This window comes from Anolis sagrei, chromosome 3 (assembly GCF_037176765.1).
Source record: "Anolis sagrei isolate rAnoSag1 chromosome 3, rAnoSag1.mat, whole genome shotgun sequence".
In the NCBI taxonomy this organism is placed as follows: domain Eukaryota; kingdom Metazoa; phylum Chordata; class Lepidosauria; order Squamata; family Dactyloidae; genus Anolis; species Anolis sagrei.
This window is the reverse complement of record NC_090023.1, coordinates 127,581,563-127,602,776: the sequence shown is the minus strand read 5'-3', so window position 1 is coordinate 127,602,776 and position 21,214 is coordinate 127,581,563. Positions and strand designations below refer to the sequence as shown.

The 21,214-nt window shown below is 40.7% G+C and overlaps 1 protein-coding gene across 2 annotated transcripts in view; it reads left to right on the top strand.

Moving 5' to 3' along the window:
• Positions 1-18,867, top strand: part of SLAIN1 (SLAIN motif family member 1) — a 36,585-nt gene extending 17,718 nt beyond the window's left edge. The window contains exons 3-8 of one of the 2 annotated variants that reach the window (XM_060769461.2): positions 6,627-6,776; positions 8,045-8,194; positions 10,655-11,002; positions 13,488-13,643; positions 15,390-15,726; positions 18,279-18,867. In XM_060769461.2, coding sequence (XP_060625444.2) covers positions 6,627-6,776; positions 8,045-8,194; positions 10,655-11,002; positions 13,488-13,643; positions 15,390-15,726; positions 18,279-18,354 — 1,217 coding nt within the window. In that variant the 3' untranslated portion in view covers positions 18,355-18,867. The remainder of the gene's footprint in view (positions 1-6,626; positions 6,777-8,044; positions 8,195-10,654; positions 11,003-13,487; positions 13,644-15,389; positions 15,727-18,278) is intronic. The other variant, XM_060769462.2, reaches the window with a different exon arrangement.
• Positions 18,868-21,214: the final 2,347 nt, after the last annotated feature.

The following is a 21,214-nucleotide window of genomic DNA, read 5'->3' as shown; positions in this document are numbered from 1 at the left end:
TATACAATGGCTGCAGTGTGACTAGAGTTCCCTTTGAGAAATTACTTTTCATAAGAGCTACATCATATAGGACATTGTAGCACAGATTCTTGACTTTTTCCATCTTGTTTCTATCTCAGCCAAGCATCTCTGTAAGTTCTCTTTCCGCTTTTAAGCTTTCATGCTTGAACTATTCCATCGGTTCACATCAGATGTTGATTTAGCAGAAGTTGACGTAGCAAGGCCTTTTTTGTGTTCTGAACTGCTTTGCTTAGAAAGAATGACTGTGTGTACATTTGCTCCTTTGTCTGTGTGAAAAAGGATCAAAAGCAGTGAGTGCTTGAGTTGCAATGTCCTAAGGCTTAAAGAATTGTTGTCTTTATTGTGGACATAAGGTAAAGGTTTCCCCTGATATTAAATCTAGTCATGTCCAACTCTAGGAGATGGTGCTCATCTGCATTTATAAGCCGAAGCACCAGCATTGTCCATAGGCACCTCCAAGGTCATGCGGCCAGCATGACTGCATGGAGCACAGTTACCTTCCCACCTATTGATCTACTCACATTTGCATGTTTTCAAACTGTTAGGTTGGCAGAAGCTGGGCCTAACAGCAGGAGCTCACCCACCTCACAATTCACTTTCTGAGCTCCAGGTGTAGTTAAACTCTCATCAGCTTGCTTTCGTTGGACTACCTAGGGATAATGGGGTCTCTCTTCCAGACATATTTGAAAGGCCATCCATGGTTTCACTGTGTAAATTAATCTGCTTCCTACATATGGTTTGGCACCAACACAACAGGATTTGAAACTGTGGTATGAAATTTTAAACACTATTTGCATTTTCTGTAGTTTCTTGCAGAGCTTGGGAAAGTTACTGTTTTGCACGTCAGCTCTTAGATATTCCTAGCTAGGCTGGGGAACGTGGGAACTGTACTCCAAAAAAGTAACATTTCCAAGTATACAAGTTTCCTATTGCATATAAATTTAGTAATTATAATTTTTCTGTAGCCATAAGCTCTAAAGTGCAACCTCTCATTCACCTATGGATATTTTACGGATGCCTCTAAGTCCATTCTTGCTTGTTTGAACAATTCCTCAATTTCTCTGCTACATTGAAGATGTAGAGTCTATAGTTGCCACCTTTATTTCTAAGCTGCCACTAAAAGTAAGGAGAGAAACATTAAGAAACCAGTGAATGAATGAATGAAGTGAGACATAAAGTGTGGGACTTTCATTCCCAGCATTCAGTATCACTGGCAATTATGGCAAAGGCTGCTTGCATCTGCAGTCCAACATTATCCAAAGACACATACTTTTCAAACCCCTGGACTAAAGGACTCAGATAACTCAGTTCAAAGCAGATATTGTGGGATTTTCTGCTTTGATATTCTGAATTATATGGCTGTGTGGAAGGGCCCTTGGTCACAGAGTTAGTACAGAGCATGTCCTTAATGTCCTCGCAATCTAGTAGATTTGGGGTAGATCCATTCCTGCTACTAATTTTGTGGCCTCGGCAAATGTTGGGAACTCCCCCTTTCCGCAGTCCACACTGCATTTTTTCCAGTTAAAAGCAGATAATATGGAATTTTATTCAGCTGTGTGGCCTTAGCTGCCTCAGAAAACATGGACCACGTTCTGGATGATCTCTGAAATGGATGCCTTCCTTGGAGTTAAAGCCATATTCAATACAGGAGCAAAGTGGTCTTCAATTGCTTTCTAAATAAATGAGAAGAAGGCATTTCACTGTGCCTCATCACAATTCACAGGGAAGGTTAGGAGCAAAATCACCAATATACCCACATGAACGATCAAAGCAGAGAGATATGCCCTTTTGGCATGGATATCTATCACATGGCCCTACTGAATTGTTTGTGACAATGTTGTTGTTGTTGTTACATAAACTGGGGAATTGGCCAGAAAGAGAGAGAGATGCTCTTGAACTGAGAGACAATTCCTCACATTGTCCACCTTGCATTTATAAGGGAAGGAGTGTGGACAATGACCCTTTCTCCTATTCAGAATATTCAAGCCAACCACTTGGGAGAAGTTTCACACCTCTCTCAGGAGTAGTTGATGGCTTCAGGATATATTCACATCTTACTTTTCTTTTGCCAGAAATTCAGATTTCTTACTTTTTGTTCATATCATCCCAGCTGCAATAAAAAGATGCTTTGTTTAGGATGTGTCTTCTTGTCACTGTCGTTACTGTGGCAAACCAGTGAATGTGGCTCATACATGTGTGGTTCAGCGCATCTGTGGGTGACAGCATGCAGGCCATTAATTGGCCTTGGCAAAGGATCAGACTGTTACAAAACTGCCTCTTGTGTCAAAGGAGAATCACAAAGGCCCCTTTAAGGTCATGTTTTTTTCTTTTTCTATTCACTGATGGATTACAATGCGAAGTACAAAATGTTAGCAATGGGCTTTTAAATTGCAGGGTCAGTGCTTTGGCTTTTCTTGAGTTTTCTTCTGAAACGAGAGCTGCTTGCTGCTCTTAAAACATATTTTCTGTTGATGTGCTTGAATAATTTATTAAATTATCAAGTTAAGTGACGTGATACAATCCAGTTTGAACTTAGTAGAGCAGCAGACCTACACAACTTGTAACCAAGGTGTGAAAACTTTATAGGCTGCAATATCTGTAGAGACAGACCAAGGTATTTTGGTGCCTGAAGCAAAAATACTACTCCACCATCACAAATGCAAAAACTATACAGCATGACAGGGGATATGTTTCTGAACTTACTGTGAAAACAGGAATCTGAATAATAGTGAATCCTATTGAGATGAGTAATTTCCACCAGAAGTTACCGTGGGATCTACCTATTTACTAGAGAGAACATATTTTACCAAATGTGGGGAGGTGAAATTACAGGCACTAAATCTAAAAAGTTATTTGATTTGTTTTTCTTGAGGATAGCCAATTGTGATCTTGGTAGTATTATTTTGGGGTTCTTACAATCCACCTGAATTTTAGTGGAAATATAGGTCCCATCTACACTGCCATATAGCATCCAGATGATCTACTTTGAACTGGATTATATGGCAGTGTACATTTATATAATTTAGGGCCCTTCCACATATCACTAAAACCCGTGCTGAAATGGATTAAAGTAACCCACTTTGACATGGATTCTAGTCACCACCACCTCCCACAGCCCCGGGATTTCCCTCTTGGGGTGACTACATGCTATCCTAATAGAAATGAGTAACTTCCACCAGAAGTTACCATGAAATCGGGATAGCATGAAGCCACCCTGGAGCCCCCAATTTACCCCCTAAAATTTACTTTAAAGGGTCCCTAGCAGTCATGAAGCCTCTCCTTGTGTCCTCCTGATGCAAGAAAATGATACCTGAAATGAGAGGGGTGAGGAGGAAAATCCCTTCTCGCCCCTTCTTCCCGGTCTCCTCACATGTCATTTTCTCACACCGGGAGGATGCAAGAAGGCCAGGGACCTTTTTAGTAACTTTTAAGGGGTAAATTGGGGATGGGGGTGGGCACCCTCCTGCACCTTTGGGTGGAACATGACCCTGAAAGTCAGTCCCCACAGGCCGAATACCTTGTTAGACCTGGGCCTTTCAGGAAGGCCCAGATCTAATGAGATATTTAATTAATACAGAAGAAGCCAAGGAAACATTGGTTTATTTTGTATTAATTCACTTTTACTAGAGGTGTAGTTTTGGGCCTGTCTTGATGAGCCCTCAGTTCAAAGCAGATAATCTGGATTTTATATGGCAGTTTAGATGTTGGGCCATAGCCAAAAGATTTGCTGATAGGTTCAGTGTTAATTCATTTATTTGCTATACTTATATAAATTACATTTTTAAAGCTATATAGTAATACTACAAGTTCTTAACTTGTAGCACAAAACACCCACTGCTTCTCAGGCCCCTTCTACACTGCCCTATATCCCAGGATCCGGTCCCAGATTATCTACTTTAAACTGGATTATATGAGTCTCCACTGTCAGATAATCTGGGATAAGATGATAATCTGGGATCAGATCTTGGAATATAGAAGCAGTGTGGAAAAGGCCTCAGTAACTACAATTGTATACAAGGCAAATATCAGCACTTGAACTTTGTGATCTTCATTCTTTGCTGTTTGTGAACCACATGCCTAAAACTATTTAAAAAATGTTAAAAATTAGATTTCCCCTCTTTAAATTGCAGACTGAATGTAGTATTTCTTTTTTTCCCCCTTACTATTAAGGGAAGAAATCAATTACTTGTTTTCAGTAGTTGGTTATTTCTCGGTCCTTCCTGTCACTTGTTCAGAACTAATCTCTACTCATATTGATTTTCCTCACTTTCTAAACTATACGCTTTCTGAACTATACACGACCCTTTCTTTTGATGCAAAGACAAAGTTTGTCTTTCCCTTAAGGCACATGTTCTGAAAAATGTCTTTAGATGCCCCAAAAGCCTTATCCTGCGGTTTTATCGATGTGACTGTAGTGTGGGTGTCACATGCCTGTCCCTAAGAGAGCAAATATGCCTTTAAAATATTCATGCTTATGTAACCTGGAATTTCATGTTGGTAAAAGGAAGAAATATTTATGTCTGGTGGCTTAAAAGCTTATGAAGGGGATTAGGTTTGTTTTTAGCACTTGATGAATACGTCTGTACTGTACTATCCTGTAGCTTAACTCTCAGTTCAGAAATGTCTTAATTAACCCACCCACCTAATATTATGTTTTTATTTATTTTTAAAATAAATCTAGTATTGAGCCTAAAGATGGCTGCTTCATTTGCACTTCCTTCATATTGCATCTTAACCTGACTTATTTAAAAATAATTGCCATATTACAAGGGGAAAGATTAACAGTTAGAGAAACATCCACATCCACAGTATCACATTTCTTTTAGCAATAAATATGATAATAAGCATAGTAATTGTGCTGTATAAGCAAATGTAAATGTTTATAGTTCAGCCATTATGTAACATGTAGATTAATTGCGTCTAAATTTCTTGCTCTCCTGTGCACCATCATTTTCCCTCAGCAAATATTTCAAAACTTTATTTTTCATTTGTTTTATTTATTTATTTATTTAAAGGATGCTTCATTTTTGGACTCAATGCAACTAACACCATCAGTATTAGGATGTTTGGAAGATGAAAATGTTAAAACACTGAATTCTGGAACTATCCCACTTCTGAACGTTTACATCATGCCATTGCTTTTGCTTTATTTTTGTTTCCTGGCTCTGGTTGTTATTGTCTCTTGCATTTTCAGCAACTGACAGCACATTCCTGTCCTTGTTTATTCAGAGGTCAATCCATGGAATTCAGTAGAAACTATTCCCAGCGAAGTGTATTCTGCGATCCCATATCCATTGGAGCTTGCGTCTGAGTAAACAATGGGCCCCTTTATACTGCACAGTTATAACAATATTATTCCTCTTTTCACTGCTGTGGTTCTGTCTTATGAAATCACAAGAACTGCAGTCATAGCATCATAGAATCATAGAGCTGGAAGAGACCTCATAGGCCATCCAGTCCAACCCCCTGCCAAGAAGCAGGAAAATCACATTAAAAGCATCCCTGACAGATGGCCATCCAGCCTCTGTTTAAAACCTCCAAAGAAGGAGTCTCCACCACACTCTAGGGCAGAGAGTTCCACTGCTGAACAGCTTTCACAGTTAGGAAGTTCTTCCTAATGTTCAGGTGGAATCTCCTTTCCTGTAGTTCGAAGCCATTGTTCTGCGTCCTTGTCTCCAGGGCAGCAGAAAACAAACCTGCTTCCTCCTCGCTATGACTTCCCCTCACACATTTATACATGGCCCTCATCATGTCTCCTCTTAGCCTTCTCTTCTGCAGGCTTAACATGTGCAGCTTTTTAAGCCGCATCTCATAGGGCTTGTTCTCTAGACCCTTGATCATTTTAGTTGTCGTCCTCTGGACACCTTCCAGCTTGTTAACAACTCCCTTCAATTGTGGTGCCCAGAATTGGACACAGTGTGATTCCAGGTGTGAGCAAGACAGAATAGAGGAGTAGTATGACTTCCCTGGATCTAGATGCTATACTCCAATTTATGCAGGCCAAAATCTCATTGACGTTTTTAGCTGCCACATGACATTGTTGGCTCATGTTTAACTTGTTGTCCATGAAGACTCCAAGGTATTTTTCACATGTACTGCTGTCAAGCCAGGTGTCCCCATGCTGTATCTTTGCATTTCATTTTTTGAAATTCAAAGATACAGTCCTTGAAGGGGTGCTCAGAATTCTCAATTAGAAAACTCTAGCGCCTCTGAGCAAACTACAAAGCCCAGGATACCATAGAATGGTGCCTCAGTAACTACAGTGGACTAATATTGCATTATTCTGAATGTGTCCAGTGTCATTTGTTGGATTGCACTGTTGATTAGAATGCCTTTACCTTCGCCAGTAGTTGCTGGAGGATCCCATGCCAGTGAATCTACTCAGAGTTTTAGCCAGAACTTTAAATTTCAGTTTGATGTATTGAGGGTATGGGATTCTACATCACAGCTTTTTTGAAGTTCAGACTAAAACCTAGGGTGGATCTAATGCTCCACTAACATGGGGCCGCCTGCCACCAGAACCCTAGAACACCTCTTTCCTATTAAGCAAGGATTCTGTTGCTAAATGTAATTTCACATCTTTCTTTTTCTGTGTCCATTAACAGCAAGTCGGTGGCGGAGTCTCTTCTCTTCATCTGTCTCCTTGGCTTTCCCCTATAGCCCTGTCGCAAGGCTCACTCCGTATAGCAATGGCTTTAACACTCCTGCCTTCTCTAAAACCTTCAGTAAAGCAATATTAACACCTGAAAGAACAGGTAACGCTTGCTTTCTTACTAACATAGCACCGTAATATAAGGCCTAAAGACAGTTCCTCTGGATTTCAGACAGGTGTTGAGCTATTTTGCATTTTGACTTATCAAATTCGTGTTTGAAGGAGAATTTTTTTACATGTATGACCTTTTCTTGTATAAATTGGGGAAAAGGAATACTTTCCTCTAGAAAGTATGATTTTAACAGTATAAATTTATGTGAAAACAAGCATATGGGTAATGGGAGATAACACACACACAGAGAGAGAGAGTGTCCTCATTTCTAGGCATTGTTTCTTGAACTGGGTATATGCTGGCTCCCAATGGTACAACCAGAAAAACCTGTCCAGGGCAATATTTACCAGTGCTTGAGATTTATTTTGAGTAGACACTGCTCTTTGTAGTGACACTGTGATATAAAAAGAGACAACAGCCACATGTTGGTATTCTAATGCAGCTCTGCATAAATCTGATTTGATACATCTTTCAACCTGGGCTGTTGTTGGTTTTTCAGGCAGTATGGTCATGTTCCAAAAACATTCTCTCCTGATGTTTCATCTGCATCTATGGCAGGCATTCTCAGAGGTTGTGAGTTCTGTTGGAAACTAGAAAAGTTTGGTTTATATATCTGTGGAAAGTCCAGGGTGGGAGAAAGAACTTTTGTCTGTTGGAGGTAGGTGTGAATGTTTCAGTTGGCCACCTTGATTAGCACTTGATGGCCAGACAGTTTTTAGGTGTGGCTTGTTACTGCCTGGGGGAATCCTTTGTTGAAAGGCGATTAGCAGACCCTGATTGTTCCTTGTCAGGAGTTCCCCTGTGTTTGAGTGATGTTCTTTATTTACAGATATAATTTTGGAGTTTTTTTAAATACTGGTAGCCAGATTTTTTTTCATTTTCATGGTTTCTTTCTTTCTATTCAAATTGTCCACTTGCTTGTGGATTTCAATGGCACTGCAGACTACTTCAACCAGAGAAGTCAGCCATAGCAGAGCACCTGATGAACTGACCAGGACATAGCATATTATTTGAGAACACAGAAATGCTGGACTAACAACTACCATGTCAGGCTACACAGAGAAGCCATTGAAATCCACAAGCAATTTCTGAGGATGCCTGCCATAGATGCATGTGAAAGGTCAGGAGAGAACATGGCCATACAGCTCAAAAAAACCTACAACAGCCCTGTGATTCCGGCCTTTGACAATACATCTTTCAACCTATTTGTGCCTGGAATGTTGTTTAATGCCTAAGGTCTCTGTGTTGCTGTTCTACAGGCTGCCTTTCTCGGAGCTCCCCTCTCAGCCCCCAGTCCTCCGTAGACAGTGAACTGAGCACCTCCGAACTGGAAGATGATTCGATCTCCATGGGATACAAACTCCAAGACCTCACTGATGTTCAGATCATGGCTCGACTCCAAGAAGAGAGTAGGCTATTCCTTTCATTCATTCCCCCCCCCTTAACACCTTTAATTGCTTTCAATCTATTTTCACATCAGGAAAAACACTTGGCACTAACAATATGCTTTAATTATCTTAAATTGTAGAAGAGTAGTTGAGAAGCAGGCTCATGTTTTGCACTGTTCAAAGAAGTATATGACAGCAGAAAGCTAACCTAAATAGAAAAACACTGTCTGTTTTCATTGGCAGATTGAAAGTGATGTACATCAAATAGGACATACGATATGGAGGCAGGTGAAAGAGGTTAACTTAACAAAAGCTGTTCAAATGTCTTTGATTTCAAATTTCATATCCTTGCAGTTTCCCCCTAAGCATTCAGCAAGTGGACCTAAGGCTACCTGGGTTTCCTTTCTCATCAGACCCACTAATCTAAATTAGTCTTGAAAGCTTACTGTGACACCACAGCATCCTGACAAGTAGCATTAGGGAGGATGCTGATAGAGCAGAAAGAAGCTAAAAAGGGGAGATCGAGAAATGAAGAGAAAGGGAAATGCTGGATCACTGGAGAAAAGCCCAAAAAGTAAAACATGTACTTTCTACACTGTTGGGCAAGCGGGCTTATTAACAAAAGGCCATCCTTATAAACATATTGCAGAGTAACTTATTAGCATCAGCGTGACCTAGCACCCATAACCAAAAGTGATAAAAGGAACAAAAACACACAGACCAAAGTTATATCTTTCTTAGGAGGCTTTTCTTCATAGAAAAATAATATGGTTGCACTATTTACAAGAACAAGCTTTCCATAACACAAATAAAGTTATTTATACTTCCATCTTTGCTTCCACTTTGGGCTTCTTTCTCATGCAAATAAACAGCTTTGCTCTCACTGAGCTTCATTTCACACTGAGCTTAGACAGGAGCTTCACACAGTAGTTTTTTACACATAGCAGCCTTCACACTGGAGCTTCACACATGAGGTCTTCAACCTGGGGCTTCACCGAAGCCTTCTCACACCAAACCTTCTTATACCAGGCCTCTCATACACTGAGGTCTACTAACTCTGAGGCCTACCTCACACTGAAGCTTGCTAACACTGAGGTTTACCTCACACTGAGGCCTCTCTCAGACTGAAGCCTTTGAGGGCAACTAACACAACTAAGCTACAGGCACACCTACTTATATTGAACTGCAGCTCTTGCTGAGTCATTGCATCAATTTAACCCTTTCAGTGCTTGACTCACATTTTTGTAATTAAAAATACCTAATTAATTTTTAATATTTCTGACACACACTTCTGTCATTATGAGATATTTTGGACACAGTTACCCATGATCTAACTGCAAACAAGAGAAGAGGATGGCACTTACAAAGAGTAGTCTGGGAGCCTCCAGTCTTATGCAAAAGAGCAGGACATGTTCTAAGGCGCTTCCACACTGCAGTTAAACATGTGCTGAAGCAGGTTTTAAAAACTCGCTTTGGTGCATGTTCCAAAAACCTGCTTTGGCCTGCATTCAAAAAGCTTTTTCAGCGTGCGTTTTAAAAACCTGTTTTGGCGCACATTTAAGCCCCCCCCCCCCCCCCAAAGCCAGACTTTCCTGGTTTGGTGGCTACATGCTATCCTGGTGACTAGAACTCAGCCACCCCGGAACCCACAAAAAAGCCCTAAAACTTTAGAAAACTTATTGGGCTCCAGGAGTCGAAAAGGTGCGAGATGTCAATGGAGACTCACCACTGGTAGTCCTAGGACTACCCAGAAGTCAGTCTCCACAGGCCCAATGCCCTATTAGACCTGGGCCTTTCAGGAAAGCCTGGATCAAACGGTGTATCGAATTAATTTAGGGCAAAGCAGGGTTTACCTGCTTTGTCCTGAATTAATTCGCTTTTACCTGAGGCATTTTTGGATCTGTCTGGAAGGGCCCCTAGTTACTTCTTATGGGGCAAGGGACTCCATAGCATGGGTGTTACAGTAGAGAAGGCCTCTCTCAGACAGGCCTCTCTCAGACTGAAACTTCTTCATACTGAGGGCAACTAACACTGAGGCATATTCTGAAGATAAGAACACATATCATGTGAAAAGGACTCTGGATGCAATTGTAGTCTTACGGATTTCATTCCCACTGAGTTGCATCTATTAGCTGTCTGTCTTATGGCATCATTTCCCAATGTAGTGGTTTTTGGTTGCATCACAATAACATTATTTTTGTGTTCAGCCAGCACACTGTAAACCTTGTTGGGTGGACATGATGGGAATTGTAGTCTGAAGGATTGGGATAAGGTTGGGGATCGCTACGTTATGCTTCCATATGTCGGGGATGGCTACGTTATGCTTCCATATGTTTTCCAAATGTCAAAGAAACCCACACAAAAAACCTCACGTGTCTTCCTAATGCAGTGCGAAATAGGACTGCAGGCCAAGAATTGAAGGTGTGGTATGAAATCACACCTTCAATTTGGTACACTGAACCCTTTCTTGTCCCTTTACAGGTCTGAGGCAAGATTATGCTTCTACTTCAGCATCTGTCTCAAGAAACAGCTCCAGTGTGTCTCTTCATTCAAGCAGGAAAGGGGCAAGCAGTGACCAGGAGTTTGACCGCTACAGCCTGGAAGATGAGGAAGAGGAATTTGACCACCTGCCTCCTCCACAGCCACGGCTCACCCGCTGCTCCCCGTTCCAAAGAGGGATCCCTCATTCACAGACTTTCTCCAGTATACGGGACTGCAGAAGGAGCCCAACGTCCCCCTATTTTCCCTCAAATAATTATCCACAGCCACAGTGTTATTCTCCTCAGGCCCAAAGTCCTCTTGAGCCGCAACCAAACAGGATAAATGGAGGTATGGCTGGGTGTTCTCACCTATTTTGTGTGTTCATGTGAACTTTGCATCTCTTAATGGACATTAACTATTGAAATCATTTCTCAAAAAATATATAATTTTCTACATATATAAAATACTCCAGCCAGCATAAGAACTGTAGTCCAGGAAAATACCTTTTCTGAACTCTGACTAGGATAGTATTGTTTACTTGTTCTCAAGCATCATGATGGCTTATAGTGAGTGTGCACAACATGTGGCTCACCAAGCTAAAAGCTGCCTCACTAGGAATATGCAATAGCCTGCTATATTTGGTGGTTCAGTGAACTTCATGTCTGTTTTGCCTGCTTACGAGAGCAAAAGTACAAATTGTCAAGCATCTGATTGACTGCATTGCATTACTGATGGGTAGTATATGGGTTGGTATATCAGATATTTTTCATGTCACAATCCTAACTAGGATCATGCAAAAGTGAATGTTAAATACAGGGTCCCATTTCACATTAGCTAAGCAGCTATACACCCCGTTTTATTTTTTTCTGTACTTCACAATCTGACATGGCTCCCAGAAATACATAGATAATGGCAATTGGTTAGAATTTCACATCCTGGGAGTTGCTCTCATCCCAATGGGGGTATTTTCTTTGTGCCTTTATAAGGGGTGTTGTTGTTGTTCATTCGTTCAATCGTCTCAGACTCTTCGTGACTTCATGGACCAGCCCACGCCAGAGCTCCCTGTCGGCCGTCACCACCGCCAGCTCCTTCAAGGTCAGTCCAGTCACTTCAAGGATGCCATTCATCCATCTTGCCCTTGGTCGGCCCCTCTTCCTTTTACCTTCTACTTTCCCCAGCATAATTGTCTTCTCTAGGCTTTGCTGTCTCCTCATGATATAAGGCTTTGCTGTCTCCTCCATATAAGGGGTAAGACAGGCCAAAAAGCAATGCCAGGAAAATCCAAGGTTGCCTGTCCCTGAAAGCAGCTTTACTGATATATTCCTAGTATCCTGATAAGTCTAGTTTGCAAATCCTGTTGTTGGCTTCCTTTATTTTTACAACCGCTTTTCCTGAATTCTTCTCCACTTGTTTTAATGGCAGGTTTAACTTCAATATTTGGTGGAATTGGAAACTTTAATCCAAACTTTAAAGAAACTCTCCAAGCTCTTGAACTTTCAACCTAAAATAGATTCTGCTCCTTTAAAGTTTCAATTAAACTATCAATTGGGGTTCACAACTCCACTAGTATAGCAGGTATGAGCTAAGTTCTTTACCAAATTGGAATCTGAAGTTGGTCCACACTTGGTTATTAAACAACTAAAAGAAGGATAATTTTCTGAAATGGCTTGTCTTTCTTGTAAGTGTATCAAACTCATTTTTCCCTTGGTAATGGATGTATGGATGATTTCAAACATATTTAGGATGTACCTATTCCCTTAGAAATGTAAAGAAAAGGGTCTTGCCTCTCAGGGTTAGGACATATATATACCAGTTTGGCAGAGGAGTCACTGTTCAAACATTGAATTTGCAGAAGAGGAGGTAAGCCAGAAGCAAGGAAGACTAATGGCTGTTGCAATGAGCTGACCTAACACTGAGTTGAGCTGAATTTATAGCATTCTATAGCACAGCTTCTGTATAAGAGGCATTGGATTCCAAGCCCCTCTAATTCGCTTCTTCCTGTAGATCATAGTTCAGATAGTGGATCCTTTGAATATCATATACTAGAGATAGATAGAAGGAAAGACTGTCATCTTTATTCCACTCCTTGTATTCACACTGTTTTGTCAGCAGAGATGCGGTTTTTCAAATAGTCTGGGCCATTTAGGGTTTTATAGGTAATAGCTAGCACTTTGTATTTAACCCAGAAGTGGACAAGCAGCTAGTGGAGCTGCCATAACATGGGATTGAAGAAAACATGAACAGATTCCTATGCACACTGCAAATATCTTAGTTGTAGTGCAAAAACATGAAAGAACAATACAGTATATACAATATATGTTAACCAACATAAACTTACCAGTATTTTAATGGGAAGTGTGAGCTTGGTTTTGGCTGAAGAGATAGTCAAGTTAATTAGGATTGTTGTGTTGTTGTGCAACCTTAAGTTCAAAGTTTAGGGTGGAGGCTAGATACCTTGAAGGGCCGCATCTGGTATCCAGGCTTTAGTTTGGGGACCCTAAATTAAGGGAAGTACTACTACCACCCTATTATGCGTTGATCAGACCTTACTGTATGACATAATTCAAGGTGGCTTTTGACAAGCTGGAGCATGTCAAGAGTAGAACAAAATGATCAAGGATCTTGAACCTGTGCCCTATGAGGAGCTGTTAAGGGAGTTCAGTATGTTTAGCCTGGAGAAAAGAAAGTTAAGCGGTGACATGTTTAAATATTTGAAAGAAGATCATATTTAAGATAGAACAAGTTTATGATTCTGTGCTAATGATAATTCTAATGAGAGACTGCTTGACTGCCCATATTTCCTAACACTGCAAACTGCTTGTTTTCCATGCAGACAAACTCCGAAGGAGCATGCCTAACTTAGCGCGAATGCCAAGCACCCCCACCCTCAGTACCAACATCAGCTCCACCATCACTGTAAGGAACAGTCTCAGCTTTGATTCTAATTTGCATGGAGCTGGTAATGGGATGTCAAGAATACAGTCTTGTAGTAAGTGTGAAAACATGTTTTTATTTTTATTTTGGGGCAGAAAGGTTTGGCTGAAAACAATATCTTGGAGGTTTTATAGGGTTTTGTGTTGCTCTTGCACTTTGAAGAGAGATCCGTTTGTTCAAATGGTTGAGGCCTTATGTTTTTCCATCAGGTTTGTGGAACAAAACAGCTGCTTGATGCTACCAAAGCACATGATGGCATATATCTTAGGTGCTTGAACAGCAATTCATAGTGATAATTTGTTCAGTGCCATGTTTAGCATCTGCTACTAAAGCTGTACTTTCATTGTTTTAGTAGTGAAGTATAAAATTCAGATATGTGATTTCTGAAATAATTTGCATTTCATGAGCTGCCATAATGTAGCTTTGCTGTCTCTTTGAAGGATATAAAAAATCTACATCTGTGCAAATTATAATTCCAGCTAAGTTTAATATACATTTCACTTGCTGGAGCTAAACCAAACCCAGAGTTCTTTGAGGTTTTAAAACTAGGAGAGATGTAAAGATACAAAGTGATTTAAGAGTAACCAAAGGAACCCTAGAAATTGTGACAAAAAACAACGGTTCCTGAAAGACCACAGTTCCATGTCTTTTTATTGATTTTTATTGATTTTATGTAGGCTTTGTTGGGAGACATTTTAGCTGAACAAAATGGGGAGATGTTGAAATAAATAAATAGCTCTCATGAAGATGTACTCCTTTAAAGGAAGCAAACAATGTTGAAAACTCTAACAAAACTATCATTCCCATGATTGCTTTGGAATAACCATGGTGGTCTGGCATGAAGCAACATAATAATGAAGCAAGATGATGATGATATTCAATTTAGATTCAATTGGGGAGTTTGGAGTGAACAGTACTGAAGCCGACAGTTACACGACAATTATAGCCCTATGATTCTACATAGGGCTATAATTCCTACACAATCCCAAAGTTTGTTATTTGCTCAGAGGCACCAGAGGGACCTTCTGACTGAGCATTCTAAATGCCCCTCCCTTAATTACGAATCTCAGGATTTTGTAAGATGCAGCAGTGGCAGTTAAAGTGGAATTGTATAGTGCAAAATGTCTCCTTGCCCCATCTCCTGGTAATGATTTGCATTGAAGAGGCCAGTGGAGGGTAAAATTTTGGTGTGGAATACTACATTTTCGTTCTATGTTCCAAAATCACTCCTTCCTGTGCCTATTTCAGACACAGGATGGAAGAAATGGATCTTTCGACTGGAATTGGGATGTTTGCTGAGTTTTTTTAACATAGAATTTCAGGGTGGATGTGAGTTAGAGCTTGCATTGAGGGGAATGTCATTGGGACACCCCTGTCGTAATCCACTTCAATGTGTATTTTAGTCCCTATGTAGATGATGCCATGGACTTAGGGAAATTCAGGTTTAAGCTATCATTGAGCCATGTAATCTTCTGGATGTCCTTGGATTGGTCTCCTTCTGTATGTTTCTCTACCTATCTCTGAGGAGAAAGTGGAGAGGAGGAAAGCCATGTATATCACCTTGATCTCATTGGAGGAAAAGTTGAATATTAGTGTGACTAATAAACAAAAGAACAATGAAACTGAACAAGTTCCAGTGCAAAAGGTTTGCTCGAGCCATCTTTTAGGATGGTTTTATTGTGTGCTGGCCCTTTCAGGCTATGTGTGTATTTATGGAGTCCTCTTTAGGAGGGCATGGTTTTGAGCCTCTCCAGACTTGTGAATAATCTCTTTTATTTCCTGTTCTTCTTCTCCCCTTCAGTTCCTTCTCCAGGACAACTTCAACATCGCGTTCACAGTGTGGGACACTTCCCTGTATCTGTCAGGCAACCCCTCAAAGCCACAGCCTACGTGAGTCCCACTGTCCAAGGGAGCAATAGCAACAGCAGCAGCAGCAGTAACAGCAGCAGCAGCAGCAACAGTAGCAATGGCATCCCAATGTCCAGCAGCACCTTACAGTTGCACTCTAACACAGGCATCCCGATGCCAAACAAGACTGCGAACATGGGCCTTGTCACACGCAGCGGCCTTCCGAGGCCATCCCTGGCTATAGGTGGGAGCAGCATCCCCAGGAGTAAAATTGCACAGCCAATTCGAAGGTAAGACTTGCCCTGCTCGATAATACATGAGGGAACCAAGCTCTAAAATATTTTATCTGCTTCCAGAGCAAAAAAATAAATATCATCCAACAGTTCCTGGATACAATTGCTAAGTCCCAAGCAGAATGGAACCACTGAGTAAACTGAGACAACAGATGGGATCATATTTACATTATAAAATGGAGGCGCTCATTTCCCAATCATGTGGCTGACTCCTGCAGAATTCTGAGAAATGCAGTTTAAGGACGCCAAGGACATCTGTAGCTAAGAGTTCAAAAGGTCCTGCCCTAAACTACATTTTCCAAAATTCTGCAGGAGTCACCAAACAATAGGAAAGAAGCGCCTCTGCTTTATAATGCAATTCTAATATCGTCTAACATGTAGGTAAATCTCATTGATTCAGTGGATCTTCCCTAAAAAATAGGATTGAGCCACTTGTCTGCTGTACTTCAATGCTTTTTGTTGAAAGTTGCAGTATTTCCTCTGTTGTAATAAGGAGGATGGAGAAAATATCTGAATTCCATGGTCTTTTCAGGGTTGAACTAGAATTCTTCACCAATTTCCTTGTCAAAGGAATTTTAGCCATTTTCTTTCCACTGTGAAGAAATTTCAAAAACTTTGCAGTTTTTTAAACATTAAGCTTTAAACATTAAGCTTGAGCCTTAATGGTGAACACAGTTGTGCAAGTTTTTTAATGTGCAGAAAATAATATTTATGTTCAAAAGTATTGTTTTTCTATGCAAAAGATGCTGTGTCCTGTGCAGAAAGTGCTACAGTTAATGATTTATTCAGCACAAAGTTCACATAGGTGATTCTGTATAGGGAGAAGTGCAGAAAATATTATTTCCTGTGAGAAGAAAAATCTGTTTTCTGTAAAAATAAACCATGTTCAAATTTTACTTAGAATAAGTTTTGACCTGCGAAGATACTTGTGAGATTGCAATCCAAGAGAGGAATGGCTAGAGAGCTGCCAAAGATGTGCTGCTACCACATCTCACTATCTGATATCTGAAGGCATTGTTTCTCCCAGCTTTGTGGAGGGCCGACCTTGTGGACCACAAGTTGTGTTGTTCTGCTCCCATTCTAGTCATGCTCTTTCCCCTCATCATGAGGTTGGGTAACTTCCTGCTTTTCAGGGCCCTTCTACACATGCACTAAAACCCAGAAGAAACCAGGATAAAAGGGTGGGTGGCTAAATGTAGCTCACAAAAGTGCCAGTTCAGTTTTAGATTCAGTGTAGGATGTTTGTGCCCATGGCTTTGCTGTGTCACTCTGACAACAAGATACTAGTTTAAATTAGGACACAAAAGAATACTTAGATTTTCACAACGTTTTTGCAGATTTTTTTTAAAAAAGATGATCTTAACACATTGTATCAATTCATTGAGAAAATGGCCAGCCACCACAAAATCTTTTGCACTTGAATAATTTATGTAGCAGTTTTTTTACTTTGAAAATGCAGTTCTGTACACATTTTTTGCTGTTGAAACCAATTTATCTTCATACATGCCTCAGATCTTTAATAGGAGAGCTAAAAAAGACAAAAACAGCTCTATTTATTTTATTTCTGATCCTATCTAGGGCCCCATCTCAACTGTCATATAATCCAGTTTCTGAAGCTAGATTATCTTCTTTGAAGTGGATTATATAGCAGTGTAGACTCATATAATCCAGTTCAAGGCAGATCATCTGGATTCAGAAACTGGATTGTGTGGCAGTATTGATCCAGACTAAATTGCAATATAAAGTTTCGGAAGGCAGTTTAACTTCATTGAACTGGATTATATGAGTTTAGAATACCATCAGGTGGCTATTGTCTTATTTTTTTAAGCTTTGATAGGGGGAAATAGCAAGAAAACCAAAACCAGAAAACCTTTAAAAAGTATTGTTTGGGAAATAACAAATAAATATTACTCATTTATACTCCCTGAGTCACCATGTTTATCAGTAATGACAAAAGGGTGGGGAAAGTAGTGTGTTGTCACCATGCTGACCCCTTCCTCCAGGAATGTGTTACAGGTAGCATCATTCTTTGCAACACATTGATTCCAAGTTCTGCTTCTGTTGGGTTGTGCTTTGAGTCCTTCTTTAGCAGTTTCTCTGAGCTGGAACTAATGGGAATTAGAGTAAATAGGACTGTCCTTGCTTCAGTTCTTTTGTTCGTGCAGTGGGAGAGGCTGTTTTTCACATCGGGCAGGAACGTATCTTTGGCTAATCCTCAACATTGGCCCCAGTGGCACAATTGGTTAACCCTTGTGCCAGCAGGACTGAAGACTGACAGGTCAGAAGTTTAAATATGAAGAGAGTGTGGATGAGCTCCCTCTGTCAGCTCCGGCTCCCCATGCGGGGACATGAGAGAAGCCTCCCACAAAGATGGTAAAACATCCGGGCATCCCCTGGGCAACGTCCTTGCAGATGGCCAATTCTCTCACACCAGCAGCAACCTGCAGTTTCTCAAGTCGTTCCTGACACACACACACACACACACACACACACACAGAGTTCTGTATTCTGCTCACTTACATCATCTTTCCTTCCTTTTCTTCAAACAGCTTTCTCCAGCCACCAAAACCTCTCTCTTCACTTAGTACCCTACGAGACGGCAACTGGAGAGATGGCTGTTATTGACATTGGGTGGACCTGAGAGCCATGTGCAAGGAAAAATGCAGAGCCTCCAACCCAGCTGGCTGGGTCACTCTACCTTTGGAAGGGCAGATGCTTCCTTATTCATTTGTTATTATCATTGGTCACTGAATATGTTGCACTTAATTATTTGCTGTAGGTGGGACCCGAGGCGGAGAACCAACAGTGTTGTCAAATTAACATTGCAGCTTTTGTGTTCAGAGTTTTTAAATTACATGCACAAGGAACCTAAAGCCGAGGGAGCCAAAATGTGACCGATGAATGCTTTGTTCAAAATGCAATGTTCAGAAACCTTTTACACTTCTCTCCCTCCTTCCCTCCCCCTCATATAGAACTGTGTTATTCTAACCGGTTCTCTTTTACAACATAGATTGCTATACTACCTGTTTCAGTTTTTCTTTAACAGCCTTTGGGGAGGGGGAGGCCGGTATCTTTTTGCACATAATGCATTTTTATATTTTTGTGAATCATGTAGTATTAAAAAGTACTTGGTGTGTATATGTGTGCCATAAGCTTTTTTTTTTCATTTCTTCTAAAGGTACAGTACTATTTTAGGCATTCAGTCAGAATGCATCTCAAAGCATATCTGCCCTAGTTAAGTGAGAGCTATCTGCAAACAGAAACAGATAGCATCTGTATGCATTATTTCTAGATGCATGAGAAAATGTGGGTGGTTTCTGATGCTAAGAAGTCCCATCCCAACTTGTTAGAACTGGCTAATGCTGCCAAGTGTCTGTGGATGGGTGGAGGATGGAGAGACAAAGGCAGAATGGAGATCTGGATTCATTCAAGCACTGAGCCTACTCCTAAGTGGATTGGGTCCACGATAGGCAATACAACAGTGGTGCTGTATTGCTGTATATTGCTGTTACTGTAGCAGACACGAAACAAGAACTGAATTGAAACTGCCATGCCTTTTGGTCAACATGAGCCTGCCCTCTCATCTCCTTGTTGCAGCGTTAATTTATTATCATGGTGGTGTATTTATAAGGAGGGCATAAATTATATTGCACTTAAAAGATGCAGTGATTGCTTAACCAGTCGGGTTTTAATTCTTTATTACAAAGGATAAAACTACAGTGTTTTATTAACAATTGTGTATGGTGCAAATAAATGCATTTTCATGGATATAAAACTTTTTTGATAGATCTTTTACAAAAAAAGTAATTGCACTAATTAATGTTTCTTACTATGGAATATGATTTTAATACTTGATTACAACTTGTATTCTGCTGATCCGAGACATTTCACAAATAAAGAAATCTATTTCAGCAATATTACACTATTTCTGAATGTGCAATAGAAATAGAGTCTGTGTTTATTTATTTATTTACAGTATTTATATTCTGCCCTTCTCACCCCACAGGGGTCTCAGGGCAGATTACAATGTACACATACAGGGCAAACATTCAATGCCATAGACACACAACACATATAGACAGACAGTCAGAGGCTATTTAACATTCCAACTTTTCTGGCCACCAGGGGAGCTGTCACTTGACTGTCCATCTGCGACACTGACAAAGTACTTCCTCATTCCCTACATGCTTTTGCTGGAGACTTTTTTTAATGATCTTGTAAATTAGTTAATTTAGCCTCCCCACACATAGGTGGTACCTAATTTTCCTACTTGACAGATGCAACTGTCTTTCGGGTTGCAAAGGTTGACAACAAGCTACACAAAATTGGCCAGAAGCTCACTCCGACCTGGGCTGGCTTCGAACTCATGACCTTTCAGTCAGTAGTGATCTTAATGCAGCTGACTCCCAGCCAGCTGAGCCACCGTCCCAGTGTTCTTTATTATCTTACATCCATTTGTTTTCTTCATAGAAAATAGAGGCTGATGGTGCAGTAAACAAGCTTTAATCAGAACAATTTGACAGTACCAGATAGAGATACTTGACAGTATCGGATAGAGGGGGTCACGGTGGTGTAGCGGGTTAAACCGCTAAGCTGCTGAACTTGCTGACTGGAAGGTCGGCAGTTCAAATTTGCAGGATAGGGTGAGCTCCCGTTTTCAGCCCCAGCTTCTGCCAACCTAGCAGTTCGAAAACATGCAAAGGTGAGTAGATCAATAGGTACTGCTTCGGCAGGAAGGTAACAGTGCTCCATGCAGTCATGCTGGCCACATAACCTTGGAAGTGTCTATGGGCAATGCCAGCTCTGCGGCTTAGAAATGGAGATCAGCACCAACCTCCAAAGTCGGATTGAACTTGACTTAATGTCAAGGGGAAACCTTTACCTTATCAGATAGAGACAACTGGTAGCCCAAAAGCTCGGTTTGGCCCCATTGTGTTCTCTATGGGCTTCAGCATCACGCAGATTGATACCATTCTCATTCTCTAAGAACCAGACCTTAGGTTGTGAAACACACCCTCTGTACAAGACACAAGTATCAGCAGGCTTGAAGGAGTTGCTGTTGTACAATGGACAGCAACATTGTTGTGTGCACACCATCAGCAGCATACACCCATTGCACTGTTGCAATTCATTAACCCAGCACAGGTAGGGCAACTTGTATATGTCACTAACAGAATGCCAACCCAAGTACTAATATACCTCTGACCCCTCCCTTTGTCAGTACAGCATGCATTGTAGGCATCAGGCCTGTTCCCCAAATAGGTTCAACCCAGAGCAGATTCACTTCGCCCTGCCATTAATCATCACTCTCTCTTTAAATAAACTGGAACTACGATGCCTTATCCAAATGTAATACTGGATACACAGTAAATAGGGGGGAAACCTACTCAGACTTCTTTGTCCAGCATCTCATATTTCAATGAGTCCTTAGTACCTGCAACAGGATATTCTTATCAGAGAACACCAAAGACACCAAATTGTATTT